This window comes from Cetorhinus maximus, chromosome 21, assembly GCF_964194155.1.
Source record: "Cetorhinus maximus chromosome 21, sCetMax3.hap1.1, whole genome shotgun sequence".
Lineage (NCBI taxonomy): Eukaryota > Metazoa > Chordata > Chondrichthyes > Lamniformes > Cetorhinidae > Cetorhinus > Cetorhinus maximus.
The window spans coordinates 10,202,402-10,227,389 of NC_135899.1; the positions used below are offsets into that span (position 1 = coordinate 10,202,402).

Sequence of the window (24,988 nt, forward strand, 5' to 3'; positions counted from 1 at the left end):
CCTCCCTCCACGCACACACACACACAGGGACCCCCACCTCCAGGCACACACGCACACAGGGACCCCCATACTCTACGCACACGCACTCACAGGGACCCCCTACCCAAATACACAAATAGGGACCCCGACAACCCACCGCACACACAGGGAACCCCACCCAATCTCCACACAGGGTTAATACCTGGAATGTTAACCTGGCTTCTCCCTCCACCTGTGACTGAGACTGACACCCATCGGTTTACAGCTGACAGGAGGCAGGGAAATGTGTGAAATTATGGGATGGATCCGTTAGTGACCTTTAATCCCGCAGATTGTCAGCGGTGCCGAGTTTTTCCCGCCAATATTCAATCCCGGGCGGAAGAAGGGAAAGATTCTCCCAGTGAAAGTGTGGGTGAAAGTGTGGAGATGGGACATGTTGTCCGCATTGTAAAATGACACCTGTCCACCCTCATAGTCCAGGTAAACCCCGATCTTCCGGGGATTCACACTCGGGGTGAGGTGGGTATCAGAGGGGGATGTGGCAGCAAAATAATCACTTCCAGGATCCAGCCTCACAGCCCAGAATCCGGACTCTAGCCTCACAGTCCTGAATCCGGACTCGGTCCTGAGGGAGATTTCCCCTTTCCTGTTCACAGACTCTCGGGCCACTCCGAGCCACCACCGAGTCTTCTCCCCCACCTCCACCTCCCAGTAATGTCTCCCTGACGTGAATGCTTCTGATCCCAGGACACAGACCCAGGAATCAAACCTCCCCGGGGTGTCAGGGAGCCGCTGCCGTTTGTCTCCGAGTCTCACACTGGTCCGGTCCTCAGACAGGATGAGCCAGGGATTCGCTGTGTCCGGATCCAGTGTCAGAGAGGCTGGAGCTGGGGGAAAGTTAAAATAACACAGTCAGTGATTTAGAGAGAGGTGCTGGGGAGGAGTAGAGTGTGAGGAAGGATCCCGGTGGGAGAGAGGGGGAGAGTGGAGAGGAAATGGGAGAGAGAGCAGAGGGGGAGTCGGAGGCAGAGAGAGAGGGAACTGGAAAGAGATGGAGGTGGGAGGTGAAGTTGAGGAGAGAAAATGGTAGCAGAGGAGGGAGTGGATGAGGGGGAGGGAGCAGGAGAGTGGGGAGGGAGAGTGGGAGCGGAGTGCCGGAGAGGAAGAGGTGGGAGAGAGTGAGAGCAGGAGGGATTGAGAAAAAGGAAGCAAGAGAGAGAGAGAAACCAGGATGACAGGGAGATTGGGAGAGTGGGTGAGAAAGAGAGGTTCGAGTAAAGAGAGCAGGAGAGTGGTAGGAAGTGTGTGGGGATCCGAGTGAGTGAGATGGAGGGGTAGAGAGTGCTGGGGGGGCAGGGAGAGTGTGATGGTGTGAGAGAGCAAGATGGAGGGGTAGAGAGTGTAAGGGGGCAGGGAGATTGTGATGGTGTGAGAGAGTGAGATGCAGGGGTAGAGAGTGCTGGGGGGGCAGGGAGAGTGTGATGGTGTGAGAGAGCAAGATGGAGGGGTAGAGAGTGTACGGGGGCAGGGAGATTGAGATGGTGTGAGAGACTAAGATGCAGGGGTAGAGAGTGAGATGCAGGGGTAGAGTGTGCAAGGGGGCAGGGAGAGTGTGATGGTGTGAAAGAGTGAGATGCAGGGGTAGAGAGTGCAGGGGGGCAGAGAGAGTGTGATGGTGTGAGAGAGCAAGATGGAGGGGTAGAGTGTGTAGGGGGCAGGGAGAGTGTGATGGTGTGAGAGAGCAAGATGGAGGGGTAGAGAGTGTAGGGGGGCAGGGAGAGTGTGATAGTGTGTGAGAGAGAGGGGAGCTGGAGGGTGAATGCAAAAGTGGTAGTGTGTGAAAAGAGAGAGGGGCAGGATTAGCGACAGCAGTAGTGTGGAAGGAAGAATGGGAAGGTGTGAGAGTGGGAGAGGTGAGAGAATGTGCAAGGCAGGAAGGAAAGCAGAAGGGGGAGAGGAAATAGTGCGGAAGAGGGAAAAGTGTGGAAGAGTGAAGGGAGACCGTTGGAGGAGCGGGTGCGTGGGAGGAGAGGGTGCGTGGAAGAGGTAAAGTGGAATGATGAGGGAAGGAGGAAGGAGAGTGAGGTCTGGGTCAGTGGAAGAGAGAGCGAAAGGGCCGGAATGGGACAATAGGTAGGGAATGGAGGTAGGGAACAGGAGGGACTGATGTTAGATCTAGCAGGAGGGGGTGGAGAGGGTGATGAGTGCATGGCAGAAGAGAGATAAAGTGTGTGGAAGGGGAGTGAGAAAGATTGTGGGTAGGGCAGAGGTAAGAAAGAGAGCAGAAGTTAAAGAGGGAGAGAGAAAGGGAGAATGGGAGGTGAGTGAGAGAGTGTGGTCAAGGGGAGTGAGAAAGTATGTGTGGAGAGAAGGATGGGGGAGGAGTGGGAGAGCATGAGGGACAGGGAGTGGAAAGCAACAGTGGGGTGGGGGGCAAAGAATGTGAGAGGGGGAAGTGAGATTGTGAGAAGGTGAGCAGGAGGGTGAAAGATAATGTTGGGGAGAGATGGGGAGGAAACAGAGGGGCAGGAGAGAAAGAGAGCTGGAGAGAGTGTGGGTGGGGAGTGATACTTCCGAGAAGCAGTGTGAAAATGTCACACAGGCTGTACGCAATCTTATCCTGTAAGATACCAAACAAAATTAAATTAGAACACTAGAATTAGGAACAAGAGTAGGCCATTCAGCCCCTCAAGCCTGCTCCACCATTTGACAAGATAATGGCTGATCTGATTGAATATATTCAATGACCCAGCCTTCACTGCTCGCTGGGGAAGAGAATTCCAAACTTAACGACCCTCTGACAGGAAACAAATTCTCCTCATCTCAGTCTTAAATGGGAGACCCCTAATTTTTAAACTGTCCCCAGGTTACAGACTCCTCTCCAAAAGAAACATCCTCTCAGCATCTTACATGTTTCAGTAAGATCACGTCTCGTTCGTCTAAACTCCAATGTGTATAGGCCCAACCTGCTCAACCTTTTGTCGTAAAATAACCCCTCCGTACCAGGAATCAGTAAAGCGAGCCTTCTCTGAACTGATTCTCATGTATTATCTGATTTCTTAAGTTAGGAGATCAAAATGGTACACAGTACTCCATATACATTCTCAGTAAGACCCTGTAAAGGTGTAGGAACAATTGTATCGTTTAATACTTGATTCCTCCTGCAACAGACATCAACATTTCATTTACCTTCCTAATCACTTGCTGTACCTGCGTATTATTTTTTGTGACTGATGTACCAGAATTCCCAGATCCCTATCTGCTGTAGAGTTCTGCTGCCTCTCTTGGTATATTGCTCGGCCAGAGCCCAAAACTTGTTACAGTCCCAGACAAGACCCTCAAATTTGGTTATCATCTGGTTAGTGCCCATTAACTTTTTTTTGTTAGTTGACCAAATTTGAAATCCCAGTTACTTACTAAGAGAATAAAGACATTAGATAAATAAAGATAATAAATTAAGATAATAAAGCATTCCTCTCCCTCCCAGAAACATGATAGGGTCCCCCTTGTCCTCACTTATCACCCTACCAGCCTCCACATTCAAAGGATCATCCTTCACCATTTCCACCAACTCCAGCATGATGCCACCACCAAACACATCTTCCCTTCACCCCGCCTGGTGGCATTCTGCATGGATCGTTCCTTCCGGGACACCCTGGTCCACTCCTCCATCACCCCCTACACCTCAATCCCCTCCCATGGCACTTCCCATACAACCGCAGAAGGTGCAACACCTTCCCCTTTACTTCCCCTCTCCTCACTGTCCAAGGGCCCAAATACACATTTCAAGTGAAGCAGCATTTCACTTGCACTTCCCTCAATTTAGTCTACTGCATTCGTTGCTCCCAATGCGGTTTCCTCTACATTGGAGAGACCAAACGCAGACTGGGTGACCGCTTTGCAGAACACCATTGGTCTGTCCGCAAGCATTATCAAGACCTCCCTGTCACTTGCCATTTCAACACTCAAACCCTGCTCTCATGCCCACATGTCCATCCTTGGCCTGCTGCATTGTTCCAGTGAAGCTCAACGCAAACTGGAGGAGCAACACCTCATCTTCTGACGAGGCACTTTACAGCCTTCCAGACTGAATATTGAGTTCAACAATTTTAGATCATGAACTCTCTCCTCCATCCCCATCCCCTTTCCAATCCCCCTCTTTTTTTCCAATAATTTCAATAGATTTTTCTTTTCCCACCTATTTCCAATATTTTTAAATGTATTTCCATCCATTGTTTTATCTCTTCCTTCTAGCCTTTTTCGACTCCTTCACCCCCACCTCACCCCCACCAAGGCTTTCTGTACCTTGCTCGTCCTGCTTTCTACCCTTAATTAGCACATTCCTTAGATAATATCTCCACCTTCAACACCTCTTTGGCCTTTTGTTTGTGACATCTTTTGGTTATATCCACCTATCACTGGCCATCTATCTAGCTCTACTTGTCCCACCCCCACTTAAAGCAGCTTATATTTCACCTCTCTTCTATTTTTACTTAGCTCTGTTGAAGGGTCATTCGGACTCGAAATGTTAACTGTGTTCCTTTACGCAGATGCTGCCAGACCTGCTGAGTTTTTCCAGGTTTTGTTTTTGTTTTGGATTTCAAGCATCCGCAGTTTTTGCTTTTATTTTTACTAAAGCCTATAGATCCATGTTTTGAAGCAAACAGAATAATTTTAATATCCAAGAGTCAACAAGGCAAACAGACAATACTATCTATTTTATGTTCTAACATAAAGAATTAACATGAAGTAAACATGAATTAACAGGAAAACTGTGGTTGAACACACCACAAACTGCATACTTAATGACAGATGCGGCCAAGGCAAATCACATGAACTTTCTCATGATCCACCCGAATATCAATGATCAACATTAAAAACCTCCCAGAAATAGTGGAGGATCAAGGGACAAATATCAAGAAGGAACTGCAACACAATATCATTAGTAAAAGAAAAGTATTAGAGAAATGAATGGGACTTAAAGTAGATAAATCTCCTGGACCTGGTGATCTACATCCCAGAATGTTGAATGAGGTGGCTGGAGAGAAAGTCGGTGCATTGGTGTTCATCTTTCAAAATCCTATAGACCTTGGAATTGTTCTTGCAGATGGGAGGGTGGCAAGTATAACCCCACTATTTCAGAAAGGAGGGACAGAGAAAAGGGGAAACTACAGACCTGTTAGCCTAACATCAGTAGTACGGTCAATGCTAGAATCATTAATAAAGGATGTGATAACAGGACATTTGGAAAATAATGGTGAGCTTGGGCAGAATCAACATGGACTTAATGAAAGAGAAATCATGTTTAACAAACCTGTTGGAGATTTTGGAGAATGTAACTAGCAGAATATGTAGGGGGTAACTGGGGTTTGTGATGTATTTAGATTTTCAAAAAGCTTTTGATAACATCCCACACAAGAGTTTGGCAAACAAAATGAGAGCAAATGCAATTTGGTGGAATGTTCAGGCATGGATTGAGAACTGGTTAACGGACAGAAAACAGAGAGTAGGAATAAATGGGTCATTTTCAGGTGGGCAGGTTGTGACTAGTGGGGTATCACTAGGATAAGTCCTTGGGCCCCAGATATTCATAATCCATTTCAATGATTTGGATGTTGGGATTAAATGTAATATTTCCAAGTTTCCAGATGTCACAAAACTAGATGGAAGTGTCGGTTGTGAGCAGGATGCAGAAATAATTCAAGGAGATTTGGAGAGGCTCAGTGAGTGGGCAAAAATCTGGCAGATGGAATTCAATGCGGAATAATATGGGGGTATCCACTTTCGTGGCAAAAACTGAAATACAGAGTATTTCTTAAATGATGAGGGGCTGGGAAATGTTGAACGTCAAAGGGACTTGAGTGTCCTTGTTGATGAGTCACTGGAAGCTAAAATTCAGATACAGCAAGGAATATAGAATGCAAATGCCATGTTGACCTTTATTGCAAAAGCATTTGAGTGCAGGAGTAAAGATGTCTTACTGCAGTTATATAGTGCCTTAGTGAGAATGAACCTGGAATATTATGTGTAGTTTTGTTCTCCTTACCTAAGGAATGTTATACTTGCCATAGACTGAGTGTAATTTAGGTTCACAAATTAATTCCTGGAATGGAGGGATTGCCCTTTAAGGAAAGATTAAATAGATGGGCCCATTAATCTCTGGAGTTTAGAAGAAGGAGAGGTGATCTCGTTCAAATATACAAAATTCTTACAGGGCTTGACAGGGTAAATGCAGGAAAGATGTTTCCCTGGTTGATGTGGCGGGTGGGTCTAGAACCAGGGGACACAGTTTCAGAATAACGGGCAGGTAATTTAGGACCGAGATGAGGAGGAATTTCTTCACTCAGAGGGTGATGAATCTTTGGAAGTCTCTGTCCCAGACGGCTGTGGAGGCTGTCATTGAGTGTGTGCAAGATTGAAATGGATAGATGTCTACATATTAAAAACATCAATGGACCCGGGGATAGTGCAGGAAAATGGTGTAGAAGTAGAGGATCAGCCATGATCTCATTGAATGGCGGAGTGGGCTCGAAGGGCTGGATGGTCTACTCCTGCCAACAGCAGTTCTAATCCAGCATCATACTTCTTAATTTTATCTGAACCCACCGCTATGTCTAGGTGCAGCCCGTACTTGCTCAGCAGAGGTGGAAGCAGCCTGCTGACTGCTACACCCTGTTTTCCGAGTATCTTTAAATAAAGACGCCTGGACTGCGAACCCATGAGGTAATGATAGGGACAGCGACTTCCTGCCCGCGCTCAACACCAGATTTTCTGTGCTCCACATCAATGAATCAGTAATAAGCGGAAAAGGGCAAGATCACCCATGTTCAGCGGCCCTACCCGACAGCGGGAATCACTTCCACTTCTGTGCCCATCGCCGAACGTCGCCTTTAGAGTGGAAGATTCCACCTGTTAACTCTGATTATCTCTCCTAAGATGCTGCCTGACCATCATTTCCAGCTTTCTCTGTTTTTACTTGAAAAATTGCAGTTCTGCCACATCCAGTCATCAATGAGGGTGGACAATTAAACTACTCACTGGAGAAGCAGGCTTCATTTACATATCCAGGCACAGTGAGGAGTGAGCCCCGCATGTCATACAAAAGACAAGCCTGAAACAACAGCAACCATTTTCAACCTGAAATGTCGAGTGGATGATCCATCTTGGTCTCCTTCCAACGTCATCAATGTCACAGATGCCAGTCTTCAGCTGATTCAACTGACATCACATGATCACAAGTAATGGATTATCTCACTAGAAAGAGCAAAGGCTATGGGCTCAGACAACATCTCAGCTGCACTACTGAAGATTTGTACTCAAAAATTAGCTACACCCATAGCCAAGTTGTTCCAGTAGAGTTACAACACAGGCATCTATCCAACAATATGGGAAATTGCCCAAACATATCCTGTCCACCAAAAGCAGGACAAATCCAAAATGGCCAATCACTGATGCAACAATCGCCAGACAACTGTTGCCAACAATGCCATCAGATGGCATTTACACAGCAATTAAAATGCTTATCAATTCTCAGTTTGCATTCCGGCAGGACCACTTGGCTCAAGATCCCATACAGACTTCGTCCATCATGGACAGAAGAGCTGAAAGCCAGTGATAAGATGTCATTAGCAGTCAGGGAATCACCATTTATAGAAATCATATCAGCACCAAAGCAGATGTTTGCAGTTTTTGGAGACCAATAATCTCAGCCCCGGTGATCACTGCAGGAGTTTGTCAGGTTAGTGACCTCAACCCACCAGTCTTCAGCTGCTTTCTCAATAATCTGCCTTCCATCAATTGACGGGATGGTCACTGATGATTACAAAGTGTTCAGCACCATTTTCAACATCTCTGATACTGAAGCAGTTGGTGGCCGTATGCTATAAGACCTGGACAGCATTCAATCTTGGGCTGATGAGTAGTACGTAACATAAGCGCCGGGAAATGATTATCACAAACAAAAGGGAATCTAAGCATCATCCTTGACATTCAGCTGCATTTCCATCACTCTATCCCCCACCATCAACACCTTGGGGATTACCATGGAACAGACACTGAACTGTGTGAGCATATAGACACTATGGTTATAAAGGCAAGTCAGAAGCCAGGGATTGTAAGAAAGATACTGCAATAACTATGGGCCATATTAACCTTCATACAGATTGGATAAATCAAATTGGAAAAGGTAGCCTGAGGATGAGCTCATAGGTTGCACTCAGGACAGTTTCTTAGAAAAAAATATGTTCCTGAACCAACCAGGAAACAGTCTATTTTAAACCTGGAAATATCTAATGAGACAGGATTAAAGAATTACCTCATCGTAAAAGATCCTCTCGGTAAGAGAGATCATATATGATAAAATTTCACATTCAGTTTGAGGGTGAGCAATTTAGGTCTGAAACTAGTGCCTTAAACTTAAATGAAGACAGTTGCATGGGCATGAAGACAGCGTTGGCTAAAGTGGATTGGGGAAATAGATTAAAGATAAGATGGTAGAGGAACAGTGGCAGACGTTTATATTCCATCCAGAAAGGAAGACTCAGTGAACAGAGTGCTCTATCTGTGGCTAACTAAGGAAGTTAAGGGTGATGTAAAATTGAAAGAAAAGATGTATAATGCTGCTAAGATCAGTGGTAGTCCAGAAAATTTGGAAAAGTTTAGAAACCTGCAAAGGATGTATAAAAAAAAAGGGAGAAATTGGAGTATGAGAGAAAACTTACAAAAAAGCTAAAACAGACAGTTAAAGCTTCTGCAACTATATCAAAATGAAGAGTAATGATGGTCAGTGCTGGCCTCTCAGAGGGTGAGACTGGGGAATTAATACTGGGAACCCGGGGCATGGCAGAGACTTTGAACAAGTATTCTTCACAGTAGAAGAGACAAAAACGCATCCTAAGAAAAATAAGGGCAAAAGGGACCAAGGAATTTGAAACGATCATGATTAGTCGAGAAAAAGCAGTAGGAAAACTACTAAAGGGATTAACAGCTGACAATAACCTTGGACCTGATGACTTGCATCATTGGGTCTGAATGGAAGTGGCTGAATGGAATGGTTGTTGTGATCTTCCAAAATTCCCTAGATTCTGGAAAGTTCACAACGGACTGGAAAGCCATGAATGTAACATCACTGTTCAAGAAAGGAGGGGGACAGAAATCAGTGAACTACAGGCCAGCTAATCTAACATCTGTCATTGGGAAAACCCTGGGAACCTTAATCTTAAAAAGGTATAGCAGGACATTTAGAAATCGTTACATTATATGGCAGAGTCAACATTGTTTTTTGAAAGGGAAATCATGTTTGACAAATTTATTAGAGTTCTTTGATGATGTAACAAGCATGGTGGATAATGGGAAAGTAGTAGGTGTAGTGTATTTTGATTTCCAAAAGGCATTCGATAAAGTGCTGCATGAAAGTTTACTGCAGAAGATAAGAGCGCAAGGTGTTAGAGGTGATACAGTGGCATTATTAGACGATTGGCTAATTGGAAGGACACAGAGAGCCAGGGGAAATATGTCATTTTCAGGTTGGTAAATTGTAACTAGTGGAGTTCTGCAATAATCAGTGCTTGGCCCTCAACTATTTATGATCTATATTCGTGACATATTAGAAGGACAGACTATATTGCAGACAAATTTTCTGATGATAATATGCAGGAATGCAAATCATGAAGGGGGATTTAAGGTGTCTGCAAAGGGATATGGAGAGGTTAAGTAAGTGGGAAAAACTGGCAGCTGGAGCATAATGTGGAGGATGACTTTTTCAGGAAGAATTGAAAAGTATAATATTATTTAAATGGGGAGAAATTGCTGAATACTGGAGGACAAGGGGATCTTGTACATTAATCATAAACGTTTGGCACAAGAATACAAGGAGTATGAGCATGAGTAGGCCATTTGCCCATTGACCTGCTCCACCATTCGATAAGATCATGGTTGCTCTAATTGTCGCTTCAACTCCACTTTTCTGACTACCTCCCTAACCAGGTACGGCAAGTTATTAATAAGAAAATGGAATGTTGTCCTCTATTGAAAGGGAGATGGAGCATAATAATGGAGAACTCTTGAGAGAGCTGCATAGGGCATTGGCGAGAGTAATGGTACAGTACAGTTTCCTTACTTAAAGGAGATATATATTTATCTTTGAAATAGTTCAAAGAAGGTTCACTAGGCTGATTCCTGGGATGAAGGAGTTGTCTTTTGAGGAAAGGTTCAGCAGATTAGGCCTGATGTTTAGAAAAATCAGAGGTGATCTTATTGAAGCATATATGATTCTGTGGGAGCTTGACAGGGGACATACTAAGAGGGTCTTTCCACTAGCGGGGGAATCTAGAAGCAGGGGAAATAGTTTATAAATAAGGGGTCTGTCTCCCTTTTAAGACAGAGATGAGAGGGAATTTCTTCTCTTGGAGGGATGTTAGCCTTTGCAATTCTCTTCCACAGAGAGCAATGGAGACGAAGTTATTTAGTCAGGGCTAAATTAGACAGATTTTTGATCGATAGTGGAGTGAAGGGCTACAGGGGACAGGAAAAAATGGCAGTTAGGGCCACAGTCACATGAGCCATGATCATATCAAATGGCAGAACAGGTTGAGCCAAATGGCTTATTCCTACGCCTATTTCTTATGACCTTACGATGATCACACTACCACAACCCCACACTGGAGGAACATCGGATTTCTTGTTTCTCCCACACCCCCGCCCACCTCTGTCTAACAAGGACCACCGAGCACCTTTCCACACAACAGACCTATGAGAAACTGGACAATGACATTATACTGCAGCTCAACCCTTAGAATGGATTGGGCTTCTTATCAAGTTCGTAGACAGAGAAGTGGGTTCACTGTTTCACTACCTGCTCGATCAATGGGGTCACTCAAAAAATCAACCTCGTTCAACCCAAACAGCTGTGTCCCCTCCCTTTACTAAATTTGACGTTATCCTTACATTGATGCAGACTCTGTGATGGTGTGAAAACTATGAATGTTCATCCCCTCTGTACTGTTTCAATCTCGAACACTTGGATAAAACCCCTGGTGTCCTCCCTTTTCCAGTGCAGACTCACTTTCTCGTGACTAAGGAGTTTAATTCCACTTCACGCATTTGCTCTCTTTTCACACATTCTCTTCAAAGTCTGCATGACTTCCTGATTATACATTGATGAAAAATGTTCCCAGAATTCCAGTCCAATCTCCTCTACAAATTCTATTTCACATCCAGAGATCCGTGCTCTATTCCTCTGGTTACACAGATCCCTTCACTGCTTTGACACACAGTGCTGATGGCTTCAGACACTTACCCAGAGGAAACCACAGAAAAAAAAAAAATAAGAATGGAGAGTCTCTAGGGATTAACAACCGGTGATGTGAGTGTTTAATCTGGGGCCTATTGATCATGAAAATTAATATAGGAGTTTTACCGGGATTGATGGAGTTTATCATTTCCCTCCACGCTGTGTACTGTAGAGGGCCTTTGAACTTTCCGATAGTCAGGGCAGCATCAGACACTGAGAGCTCATGACCGTCATCACTAATCCTATTAATATGAAACAGTTTCTGTTATAAATTCATTGTATTAGAACACTTTAGGCATGATTTTAGACATGAAATGCAAGGGCAGAGCATGGAAATACCCATGTCCTGAAAAAGGCCCATAGCCCATAACAGATCAGTTACCGGGATATGACAAATCACAGGAGAAGATAAACATTTAGCCTGTCCACCTGCTGTATTACAAACAAAGCTTGTAGAATAAAGGCAATGGCTGAAAACGTCTACACAACTCTCCGAGACACCTGCGCTCCTCTACTTCTGGCCTCTTGAATATCCCTGATTTTAATCACTCCACAATTGGCAGGTGGACCTTCAGCTGCCAAGGCCCTGAACTCTGAAATTCTGAAAGCTTTCTGCCTTTCTATCCCTCTTTCTTCCTTTAATACGCTTTAAAACATACCTCCGTTATCGGTATTAATATCTCCTTGTGGTTCGGTGTCAGTTTTGCTGTATATCTTAAAACAAGTTTCAGCTGTTGTGTTGATTTTTCTAATTCATTCATGGGATGTGGCCTTCACTGCTATGCCAGCATTTATTGCCAACGCCATATTGCACCTTCAGAAGGCGGTGGTGAGCTGCATTCTTGAACCGCTGCAGTCCACATGTTGTAGGTACAGCCATGGTGCTGTTAGGGAGGGAGTTCCAGGACTTTGACCCAGTGACAGTGAAGGAACGGTGATATATTTCCAAGTCCGGATAGTGTGAGGCTTGGAGGGGAACTTTCAGGTAGTGGTGTTCCCATGCTTCTGCTGCCCTTGTCCATCAGCAGTCGTGGGTTTGGAAGGTGCTGTCTCAGGAGCCTTGGTGAGGCCCTGCTGTACATCCTGTAGATGGTACACACTGCTGCCACTGTTCGTCAGTGTTGGTGAGAATTAATGTTTGTGGATGAGATGCCAAACAAGTGGGCTTCTTTGTACTGGATGGTGTCAAACTTTTCGAATGTTATTGGAGCAGCACTCATTCAGGCAAGTGGAAAGTATTCCATCACACTCCTGACTTTTGTCTTCTGGATGGTGGACAGGCTTTGGGGAGTCAGGAGGCGAGTTAGTCACCGCTGGATTCCTAGTCTCTGAACTGCCCTTGTAGCCACAGTATTTACACAGCTAATCCAGTTCAGTTTCTGGTCAATTCTAACCCCCAAGATGGTGATATTGGGGGATTCACAGAATCACAGAATCACACAGTGCAGAAGAGGCCCTTCGGCCCATCGAGTCTGCACCGACACGTGAGAAACACCTGACCTACCTACCAATTCCGTTTACCAGCACATGGCCCATAGCATTGAATGTTATGACGTGCCAAGTGCTCATCCAGGTTCTTTTTAAAGGATGTGAGGCAACCCGCATCCACCACCCTCCCAGGCAGTGCATTCCAGACCGTCACCACCCTCTGGATAAAAAACCTTTTTCTCATATCCCCCCTAAACCTCCTGCCCTTCAACTTGATCTTATGACCCCTTGAGACTGTTCCTTCAACTAAGGGGAACAGCTGCTCCCTATCTACCTTTTCCATGCCCCTAATAATCTTGTACACCTCGATCAGGTCGCCCCTCAGTCTTCCCTGCTCCAACGAAAACAACTCAAGTCTATCCAACCTCTCTTCATAACTTAAATGTTTCATCCCAGGCAACATCCTGGTGAATCTTCTCTGCATCTCCTCCAGTGCAATAACATCCTTCCTATAATGTGGTGAACAGAACTGCACACAGTACTCCAGCTGTGGACTCACCAAGGTTCTATACAATTCCAACATGACTTCCCTACTTTTGTAATCTATGCTTCGATTGAGAAAGGCAAGTGTCCCATATGCCTTTTTCATTACCCCACTAACATGCTCCTCCCCCTTCAGAGATCTATGGACACAAACGCCAAGGTCCATTTGTTGCTCAGAACTAGTGTCATGCCGTTCATTGAATGCTTCCTTGTCAAATTACTCCTTCCAAAGTGTATCACATCACATCTTTCAGGGTTAAATTCCATCTGCCCATTTGACCATCCCGTCTATATCTTCATGTAGCCGAAGACACTCAACCTCACTGTTAAGCACCTGGGTAATCTTTGTGTCATTCGTAAACATACTAATCGTACCCCACACATAGTCATCTATGTTGTTTATATAAATGACAAATAATAGGGGATCCAGCACAGATCCCTGTGGCACACCACTGGACACTAGCTTCCAGTCACTAAAGCATCCTTCTGTCATCGCCCTCTGTCTCCTACAACTAAGCCAATTTTGAATCCAACTTATCAAATTACCGTGTATCCCATGTGCATTTGCCTTCTTTATAAGTCTCCCATGTGTGACCTTGTGAAAGGCTTTGCTGAAATCCATATAAACTACATCAACTGCACGACCCTCCTCTACACACCTGGTCACCTCCTCAAAAAATTCAATCAAATTTGTAAGGTATGACTTCCCTCTGTCAAAGCCATGCTGACTATCGCTGATCAAACCTTGCTGCTCCAAGTGGAGATGGATACTCTCCTTCAGAAATTTCTCCAATAGTTTCCCTACCACTGACGTGAGACTCACTGGCCTGTGGTTCCCTGGCTTTTCTCTACAACACTTCTTAAAGAGCGGAACCACATTAGCTGTTCCCCAGTCCTCAGGAACCTCCCCTGTGGCCAGAGAGGAATTAAAAATTTGGGTCAGAGCCCTTGCGATCTCTTCCCTTGCCTCCCTCAGCCGTCTGGGACACAAATCATCTGGACCTGGAGATTTGTCCACTTTTAAGCTTGCAAACACCTCCAATATCTTGTCACTCCCTATATCAATTTGCTTAAGAACCTCGCAGTCTCTCTCACCGAGCTCAATACCTTCATCTTCATTCTCTTGGGTGAAGACGGACGTGAAGTATTCATTCAACATTCTAGCGATGTCCTCTGGCTCCACCCATAGATTGCCCCCTTGGTCCCTTATTGGCCCTACTCTTTCCCTGGTTATCCTCTTCCCATTGATACACTTATAGAATATCTTGGGATTTTCCCTACTATTACCAGCCAGAGCTTTCTTATATCCCCTCTTTGCTCTCCTAATTGCTTTATAAAGCTCCACCCTGCACTGTCTGTACTCCATTAATGCCTCCACTGATTTGCTTCCCTTGTACCTCCTAAAAGCCTTTCTTTTCCTTCTCATCGTATCCTGAATATCTCAGGTCATCCATGGTTCTGTGGGCTCGTTACTCCTTCCTATCACCCTAGAGGGAACATGTTGAGCCTGTAGAGTCCCTATTTCCTTTTACAACGCCCCCCACTGCTCCTCTGTAGATTTCCCCACAAGTAGCTGTTCCCCGTTTACCTTGGCCAGATCCTGCCTTATTTTACGAAAATCCACTCTCCCCCAATCCAAACCATTTTTTTGCAACTTGTCTATTTCTTTGTCCATTATAAACTTAAACTGTACCATGTTGTGGTCGCTATCACTAAAATGCTCCCCCACCACCACCTCAGCCACCGGTCTGGCTTCATTCCCCAGATTTAGGTCCAGCACTGCGCCATCCCTTGGTGGACCCTCTACATATTGACCTAAAAAGTTCTCCTGTACATATTTCAAGAAATCCACTCCATTCAAGTCCTTAACACTATGTCTATCCTAATTAATGTTGGGAAAGTCGAAATCACCTAATATAATTACCCTATTGTTATTGTTTTTATACACCTCCGCAAATTGTGCACATATTTGCTCCTCAATTTCCCGCTGACTATCTGGGAAACCTAACAATGTATCTGCCCCTTTTTTATTCCAAAGCTCTACCCGCAAAGCTTCATTCGATGCCCCCTCCAAGATACCATCTCTCCTTACTGCAGTAACTGGCTCCTTAACTAATAATGCAATGGCTCCTCCTCTTTTACCCCCTCCCCTGTCTCGCCTGAATATTCTATACCCCGGAAGGTTGACTGCCAATCCTTTCCCTCACTCAACCACGTCTCAGCAATGGCTACTATATCACCATTCCACGTGTCAATGCTCACCCTTAACTCATCCTTTTTACCTGTAATACTCCTGGCATTAAAGTAGATGCCATCCAACCTTGCCTTACTCCCTTGAAACATAATGCAGCTGTCCTCCCTCAGACTTGATTGTTTTACTGGATTATGATGTGTCCCTATCCGGCTAACATTCTGTGTCCCCTCCCTCTGCCGAATTGGTTTAAACTCCTCCCAACAGCACTAGCAAACCCACCCGCAAGGATGTTAGTCCCGCTTTGGTTCAGATGTAGACCGTCCCGCTTGTACATGTCCCACCTTCCCCAGAAACAGTCCCAGTCATCCAGGAATCTAAAACTTTCCCTCCTGCACCAAATCTTAAGCCACATATTCATCTGTGCTATTCTCCTATTTTTGAGCTCGCTAGCACGTGGCACTGCGAGTAATCCAGAGATTACAACCTGAAAGGTCTTGTTTTTTAGTCCACTGCCTAACTCCCTGAATTCTTGATGCAAGACCACATCCCTCTTTCTACCTATGTCGTTGGTACCAAACTGTGCCATGACCTCTGCCTCATCACCCTCCACCTTCAGGATGCCCTGCAGCTGATCAGTGACATGCCGGACCCTGGCAGCAGGGAGGCAGCATACCATCCTGGAGTCACGTTGACGGCCACAGTAGCACCTATCTGTTTACCTGACTATAGAATCCCCTATTACTACTGCTCTTCCTCCCCTCCTTTACAGACAGGCTGCTTGTGGTGCCAGACGCTTGGCTCTGTCCGCACTCCCTGGAGGAACCAGCGCCCTCATCAGCCTCCAAAATGGAATAGCAATTTGCGAGCGGGACCCCAGGGGATTCCTGAACTACCTGCCTGTTTCTCTTCGACTGCCTGGTGGTTACCCATTCCCTTCCTTCCTCAAGTCCCTTCAGCTGAGGTGTGACCTCCTCTCTAAACGTGCTATCGACAATGCTCTCAGACTCGCGGACGCTCCACAGCGTCCCCAGCCGCCGTTCCAGCTCTGAAACCCGAGATTCCAGGAGCTGCAGCTGGACATACTTCATGCACACATGCTGGTCCCGGACACTGGAAATGTCCCCTGCTTCCCACATGGAGCACGAGGAGCACACCATGGCTTGAGCTCTCCTGCCATGTCTTATCCCTTTAAATTAAACCTTTCAATCAATTACTCTGGGGCCCTTCTTTCCTGATCTTCGTTACTGTAGTATATACAAAGTATAAACCACAAAAAAACCTTAAACTAGAAGCGATTAAAGTAGTAAATACTTACCTGACCTGACCCACTACTTACCAATCATTCCTTTCCCTTGTAGACTCTACTGCTGCAGCAGGACAAGACCACTCTTTGAAGATTTAAGAAGTTGAATATCCAAATAAACATGCAAAGAGCACCTTTTTCCCTATGCACCGAATTCCCACTGTGCACCAAATTGCCAATACCCATACTCACTCTGGCTGTATCTCACTCACGATGAGCTCTCTCTCCTGTTTGTGTGCAAGCACACGATTCAGCAATGGTAATGGAAATAATTGAACATCAAGGGGCGATGGTTAGGTTTTCTCATGTTGGAGATGGCCATTGCCTGGCACTTCTATGGCCCGAATGTTATTTGCCATTTGTCAGCCCAAACCTGCATATTGTTTAGTCTTGCTGCATTTGGACATGGACTGTTTCAGTATCTGAAGAGTCGTGAATGGTGTTGAACATTGTGCAATCATCAGCAAACATCCCCACTTCTGACTTTATGATGGAAGGAGTGTCATTGATGAAGCAGATGAAGATGGATGGGCTGAGGAACTCGTGCAGTGATGCCTTGGAGCTGAGATGATTGACCTCCAACAACTACAACCATCTTTCTTTGTGCTAGATATGGCTCCAACCACCGGAGAGTTTCCCCCCTTATTTCCATTGATTCCAGTTTCGCTTGGGCTCCTTGGTGCCATACTCGGTCAAGTTAGGCCACGATGTCAAAGGCAGTCACTCTCACCTCACCTAAGGAGTTCAGCTCTTTTGTCCATGATTGAATCAAGGCTGTAATGAGGTCAGGATTTGAGTGACTGTGGTGGAACCCAAACTTAGCGTCAGTGAGCAGGTTATTGCTAAGCAAGTGCCTCTTGATATCATTGCTGATGACCCCTTCCAACACTTTACTGATGATGGAGAGTAGACTGATGGGGTGGTAATTGGCCAGGCCAGATTTGTCCTGCTCTTTGTGGAAAGGAAATACCTGGGCAATTTTCCACATAGCCAGGTAGATGCCAGTGTTGTAGCTTTACTGGAACAGCTTGGCTCGGGGCGCAGGACATTCTGGAGCACAAGTCTTCAGTACTATTGCCAGAATATTGTTAGGGCCCATAGCTTTGCAGGAAACAGTGCCTTCAGCCGTTTCTTGATGTCACATGGAATGAATCGAATTGGCTGAAGACTGGTAGGCAGGGAATTTCTGGAGATGGCTGAGATGGATCATCCACTGGGCACATCTGGCTAAAGATTGTAGCAAAAGGTTCATCCTTAATCTTTTGCAATGATGTGATGGGTTCCCACATCATTGAGGGTGGGGATATTTGTGGAGACTCCTCCCCAAATTAGTTATTTAATTGTCCACCGCCATGCATGGCTGGAAGGGCCATAGCTGCACAATTTACATCTGATCCATTGGTTGTTGGATCGCTTAGCTGTGTCTATCGCATGTGGCTTACGCTGTCTGACATGTAAGTCGTCCTGAGTCCTGGCTTCACCATGTTGACACCTCCTTTTTAGGTATAAATGCTGCTGCTCTTGGCATGCCCTCCTGAAAAGGCGGAGTTTTCCACACCCGCCCGCCGCCACGATCTTCCAGTCCCACCGCCAGTCAATGGACTTGTGGCTGGGCTGCTGCCTTGCCCACGGTGGGTCGCAGCAGCGACAGGGCCGGAAAATCTGGGCCTTCATTGAACCAGGGTCAATGCCATGGCTTGGTGGTAAGGGTAGAGTTGGGGATATGCCGAGCCACGAAGTTACAGAGTGTGGTTGAGTACAATTTTGCTGCTGCTGATGGTCCACAGCGCTCCATGGATGCCCAGTCTTGTGTGTGGGTATCCTCAATCTGAAGGCAGGAGTTCACCTCCACAAAGACTGTGTGGTGGTCACTCCTACTGATACAGCCATGGACAGATGCATGCTCAGCAGGCAGATTAGCGAGGAAGAGGTCAAGTATGTTTTTCCCTCTTGTTGGTTCCCTCACTACCTGCCACAGACCCAGTCTAGCAGCTATGTCCTTTGGGGCATATCCAGCTCGGCCAGTAGTGGCAAATTGTTTTTTATCAATGAATGAGATGTGGGCAGCGCTGGTGAGGCCAGCATTATTGCCCCCCTAATTGCCCTTCATAAGGTGGTGGTGAGCTGCCTCTTTGAACTTCTGCAGTCCATGTGGTGTAGGTACGCTCACAGTGCTCTAGGGAGGTAGTTCCACGACCGAGCCAATCTTGGTGATGGACACTGAATCCTATCCAGTGTACATTCTACTCCTTTGCCACTCAGTGCTTCCTCCAAGTGAAGTTCAATGTGGAGGAGTGCTTATTCATCAGCTGAGGCAAGGGTGAGGGGCTGAGGTGTGGCGGATGGGTGGGTACAAGATAATCAGCAGGTTTCCTCGTCCATGTTTGACCTGACGCCATGAGGCTTCATGGGCTCTGGAGTCAATGTTATGGACTCCCAGAGCAACTCCCTCCAAGGTTTATCCCACAGTGCCGCCACATCTGCTGGGTCTGTTTTGCTGGTGTGTTAAGGATACAGATCAAGATTCTATATTGGAATAAAAACAAAACCCATTCCCCCATTAACATATGACTCTCCCGGGTTGATCAGGAGCCTTGCAGGGACATGGATGGTCGACACCATGGAAACATGGGTGGTGTGGCTCTCTCAGGTTCAGTCGGAAGGTCACAGCCGCACTAACAGTAGTCTGCAGCCTGCAAGTGAGCACTTCAGGATTGAATGGCATCTTGTAATTTAATACAATAATGTAGACCAGTTATATGAAATCTCATCTAACGGCTGGAATAAAGTTTGTCATTTTAATAAAAGACTACTGCTTAAACCATAAGCAGAGTTATTGTCGCCCGATGAATGACCCTTTAATGTTGCGATGGTAACTAGAAAAGAAATCATAACAAAACCTTTCTGAGTTATTTTACCAAACTGTGCAGAATTTCAGTAGAGAGCATGTCCTACCTTCTCTTCCGACAAGCTTCCTCCTGAAAGAAATGAATCATGAACAGTGAGGAGCAAAGTCACAGATTTAGAATCATAGAAAGTTTACGGCACAGAAAGAGGCCACTTGGCCCATCGTGTCTGCGCCAGATGGAAAAAAACACCCAGCCTAATCGCACTTTGCACCATTTGGTCCACGGCCCTGCAGGTTACAGCACTTGATGTCAATATTCAGGCAGTTTTTAAATGAGTTCAGGGTTTCTGCCTCTACTACCCTTTAAGGCAGTGAGTTCCAGATCCCACAACCCTCTGGGTGTAAAAGTTTTTCCTCATCTCCCCTCTCATCGTTCTATCCAAAACTTTAAACCTGTGCCCCCTCATCACTGACCTCTCTGGCATGTAAATAGGCCCTTCCCCACCCACAATATCAGGCCCCTCACAATTCTGTATGTCTCAAATCTCCCCTCAGCCTCCTCTGTTGCAGGGAAAACAGCCCCAGTCTATCCAATCTTTCCTCATAGCTGCATTTTTCTAGTCCTGGTCACATCCTCGTAAATCTCCTCTGTGTCCTAATGCAATTACATCCTTTCTGTAATGAGTTGACCTGCACACAGTTCAGGAGGACATCAACAGGGCGGCTGGTGAAATGAGCAGACTCAAAGCAGATGAGATTTAACTCGGAAGTGTAAAGTGATACATTTTGGAAGGAAGATTGTGGAGAGTCAAATAAACTGGAACTCAACTTCAGTCCCTCTCACAGACAGTGACTCTCACACACCGTACCAGACAGACCCACACACACACAACATGAGCTGTAACTGGATCGAAATAGGCGTCCAGGAGAAAATTAAACTTGGCAACACGGAAATAATCACAAAGCAAGTGAGAAGATCAAGAAAACTCATTCTCGGGAGGTTACAAGTATTCCCGGGAATCTGCAGACAATGTGGAAGCCGATTATTTCGGGGAGACCGCAGAATTGCCACGAAACAGACAGAAATTTGTTTAACTCCGTTTTTATTTTTTCCGTACATTCTATATTTATTTCAGTTATCAGTTATTTTGTGACTGTGTGAAGCCTCATTGAACTGACCCGCAATATGTTCCCTCACCTTCAAAAATATCAACTCGTCTTTTTGCACCATCTGTTTCTGAAAGTTTGAGAGCTTCTCCTCAATAGAATTTAAATTCTCCTGAATCTCTCGAAGGTTTTTCTCCATTGGTTCTAGAATCCTCTCCTCTTCTTCCCTGAGATCTCTGAGTAAACGCTGCTCTTTCTCAGTGAGAATCTGGTGCATTTTAGTGAACTCGGATGTGATGTGGGTCTGCAGACTGCTCGACTGTTCCTAACAAATGGAAGATGAAACATAATTAATGTCCCGCGATAAAGGGAACAAAACTAACCGAGATCCCAGAAAATCAGCACAGGGAGACCTTACCCTAACTTCGGAAATCTTCTGTTTCTGTTTCTGTTCCGTTTCTAGAACCGCCGATTTCTTCTCTGTGAGAGAATCTAAGGAAGATTTCAGCTGATCCTGGGATTGGGAGAGAAAATCACAGAATGGAAGTGTTAGACCATGAAAATGTGATAAAACTATCAGCTTAGAAAATATTTTCCCTTTTACCTTGTAGATTTCAACAGCTTCTTTAATCGGCATAAAGTCGTGAGATTTGTGTTCCCGCGAATCTCGACAAATCAAACAGATCAATTTCTTGTCAGTTTCACAAAACAGCTTCAGTTCTTCCTGATGTTCCTCACAGTGAAGTTTACTTTCCTTCTCTTTCGGATCGAGCTGTAATTTTCGAGCTTTCTCGGCCAGATTCGCTAAAGCCCGATTTACCCTGAGGTTTATTTCCGGAAACTGCTCTCTACATTCCGGGCAGGAGTTTACCTCCTTTTCCCAACACTGGGTGATACATGAGCGGCAGAAGTTGTGTCCACAATCCAGTATTACCGGATCGGTGAAGAAATCAAGACAAATTGGACAATTTAAATCCTCTGTGAAATTTTCTCCCTGCTGTTTAGAAGCCATGTTCACACTCAACAACTGCTGATTCAATCCGGTTTCAGTTTCGACTTTACTGCGCTTTCGAACACCTTCAGATCACGGATTTGTCGACGAAATTCATCTCAATGCTCGGGTAGTTATTGTTATTACTAAACTAAGTGCCGTAGTCTTTTACATGGGAAAACAAGGCAGAGAGTGGGGGGAGCGATGCACAGGTTTAGAAAATGGAGAATGATTGAACCCAGCCAGAGAGGGTGAAAGTCCATGGAGAGTTGGCAGTGGGTGGAGAGAAAGATTGGAGAGAGGGAGGAGGCGGAGATGGGCGAGGTTCGAGATTCTATCGCACTTTGCTCCAGAGGAACTTGCTGACGGTTATAAACTATTCTGAGAAACATGGTGTAAATCCAGATCCATAAACTAAATTAGGTTAATCATTGTAGCCGCTCACCCTAAAATATCAATTACCATAAATGTTAAGCAATTATTTTGATAACGGGCGCTGGGAAGAGCTTTAGAGGGATTTGGGCCGTCAGATTCCATTTGAATTAACCGCTAGAAAGAAAAATTCATTTCGTGCATTTATTTAGCGCCTTTCACGAAATCGAGTCGTCCGAAAATACTTGTAAGACCCAGGAAATGCTTTTGCAATATAGTCACTGTTGCAATGTAGCGAGACATATCGGGCAATTAGATCACAGCAAGGAACGCCCCCCCGGCAACCCTGTAGGTAGGTCGTGGTAGGGTTGATGACAGAAGGTTTTCTGGTAATGGGCACTGTAAAGATACAAGGGATGTGTTGAAATGGGGTGTGAATGGAGGGATAACAGCCGCCTAAAAGGGCACAAAATGCAGGCAGAGGTTATGATGTAAATTTGTTCAACTCAGTGTTGCTGTAGGGAGCTGAGATTAAATATGGGGTGTTGTTTCTCGAGCTTGTTTTGAGTTCATTGGAAACTGTAACAGGCCAGGGACAGAAAGACCAGAGTGGGAGCAAGACGGGGAATTAAAATGACAAGCAACAGGAAGCTCAGTGTCATGCCTGCAGAGCGAATGAAGCTTTTCCACAAGATGGTCACCCAGTCTGAGTGTGGTCAATGTAGAGGCAACCGCATCATGAGCACCAAGTAAAATATAATACATTGGAAGGAGTACAAGTAAATTGATGCTTCACTTAGGAGGAGCTTTTGGGGCTTTGAATGGTGAGAAGGGAGGATGTAAAAGGGCAGGTGTTGCATTTCTTGTGTTTGCATGGAAAGGTGCTGTAGGAAAGAGAGGGGATGTTGGGGCTGGAATGGACCAGAACTTTGCAGGTGAAACAGACACTTCGGAATAATAAAAGGGGAAGACAGTGAAATATTATTTGGTGGTGGCATCACACTCCTGGTGGTGGAAATAGTGGAGAATGATGGTTCAATATGGAGACGAGAGGGGTGGAAGGTGAAGACAGGGAGAAATCTAGTGATGTTAAGGGAGGGAGAGGAAGGGATCAAAGAAGAAAGGCATGAAATAGATCAGAGACGGTGGGGGGCCCTGTCAACGACGATGGAGGTGGGGGTGGGGGTAGGGGTGGTGGCTGGATGGGGAGTAGAGAGGCTATCCTTAGTTGAGGAAAAAGGAAGACATGTTGGAAGAGCTAATATACATGGTTCTATTTTCTGAACAGATGAAATGGAGAAACTTGGAGAACGGAATAGAGTCCATACAGGAAGCGGATTGTGAGGAAGTGTAGTCAAGGTAGGTGTGGGAGTTAGTGGACTGGTGATGCATATTGTTTGTAGCCTATCTTCAGAAGGGGAGGTAGAGAAATCAAGGAAGGGAAGGGAAGAGATGGACCAGGTGAAGGTGAGAAAAAGGTGGAAATTCAAATCAAAACAATGAAATTTAATCTGAAGGCGGCGATATCCTGGAATAGGAATGAGGGAAGGAGCCTGTGAGACTGAAACAAGGAGTATTCCACATCATCCACAAAAAGTCAGGCATATAAAATGCACTTGGGGGTAACCCATAGAAACAACTTTGATTTGCAGGAAGTGAGTGGAGTTGAAGAAGAAGTTGTTCAATGTGAAAACAAGTTCAGCCTGGTGAAGGAGGGTGATGATTAATGGGATCGGTTGGGCCTCCATTCCAGGGCAAAGTGGAAATCTCTCAGGCCATCTTGGTGGGAGATGGACCTGCAAAGATTGGATGTCCGTGGCGAAGAAGAGACAACAGGATCTGGAAACTGGAAACAGTTGGAGTGATGTAGAACAATGGAAGAGTCACTGATGTAGGTTGGAAGAGACTCCACAAGGGGAGGGAGAAATAGTGGCAAAATAGGTAGGCCTCAGTTCAGTGGGACAGGGACAGCCTGAAACAATAGATCAATGAGGGTAATCCTCTTGTAGATTTTGGGAAGGAGGTAGAAGTGGGCTGTTGTGGTTGCAGGACTATAAGGCTGGAGACTGTAGAGGGAGGATCTCCAGAGGAGATGAGGTCAGTGTTGTCCCAGATGCATTGGCTTGATGTTTGATCATGGGGTCATGGCTTAGCGGAGGTAAGAAGAAGTTTCAGGGAGTTGGTTTTCAGGCTCTGCTAGGTGGAGGTCAATATGTCAGACAACATCAGCATCATCGTTGTCAACAGGCTTGATGGCGATTTTATGAATGGGCTTGACAGAACCAAGCGCTGCAAGTTCAGAGGGAGATAGGTTGGTGAGTGAGGGAAAGAGAAAATTAGAGACAGCTGATGTCACGCCAGTTCCATGCCAATGAAAATTATACGGCGGGTCAGAGGCCAGATGGAAGTGTCTAGGTGGCCACTTTAGAGGCGGGTAACATGTTCCACTGAGTGGCAGGAAGTCTCCTTGCAAAAGAAATGGGCACAGAGTGGAGATGACTGAAGAAGATCTCAAAGCGTTTCCAAGATCAAATTCATTGGAGTGCAGGTGTGATGGGATGAAGCTGAGGCCTTTGCTGAGGGCAGATCATTCGGTGTCAGGGAGGGTAAGGCCAGAGTGCATCGTGAATACATGGTAAATGGTGAAATCTGAAGGTGAGTTAGTGTTGGAGTGAAGCGAAGTGAAGATAGGATCCAGAGGGTCTTTGTACCCATATGTTGGAGAAGGTTATAATCCTTCACACCCGAACAGAAGATAACAAAAATAAGTTTTTTTTCAAGTGCTGAATGAGGCAAAGGCTGAGCTGAAACTGTGGAGTCGAAACTTTTTGTGATTGAAGAATTAGTGATTCTTCACAGAAAATCGACAGTGTCCATGGTGAATGGCGTTCAGAGGAGACCCTAGAGATTTTTATTTTATTAATTTATGGGAA

General features: G+C 45.5%; 1 protein-coding gene and 1 long non-coding RNA gene across 2 annotated transcripts in view; both read right to left on the reverse strand.

Annotated features, from left to right (window-relative positions):
• The window catches only part of LOC144695676 (uncharacterized), a 306,135-nt gene that overhangs the window by 136,719 nt on the left and 144,428 nt on the right, over nucleotides 1-24,988 (reverse strand). The gene's annotated exons all lie outside the window — the stretch shown is intronic.
• Nucleotides 289-21,971, reverse strand: LOC144695659 (nuclear factor 7, brain-like). The gene is made up of 6 exons (XM_078566585.1): nucleotides 21,297-21,971; nucleotides 21,111-21,206; nucleotides 20,784-21,017; nucleotides 19,693-19,715; nucleotides 11,396-11,511; nucleotides 289-866 (listed from the first exon to the last, which is right to left on the reverse strand). Exons 1-6 carry the CDS (start codon nucleotides 21,702-21,704, stop codon nucleotides 289-291), a joined length of 1,455 nt encoding a protein of 484 aa, XP_078422711.1. The 5' UTR covers nucleotides 21,705-21,971.

What these genes read in the sequence shown, in the direction of transcription:
- LOC144695659 (XM_078566585.1), bottom strand. Translation starts at nt 21,704, where the DNA reads ATGGCTTCTAAACAGCAGGGAGAAAATTTCACAGAGGATTTAAATTGT. An exon ending in ACGAGTTGATATTTTTGAAG is followed by an intron (nt 19,716 to 20,783) that starts GTGAGGGAACAT and finishes CATTTCTTTCAG; the next exon opens with GAGGAAGCTTGTCGGAAGAG. An exon ending in GATAAACTCCATCAATCCCG is followed by an intron (nt 867 to 11,395) that starts GTAAAACTCCTA and finishes ACTTTCCCCCAG; the next exon opens with CTCCAGCCTCTCTGACACTG.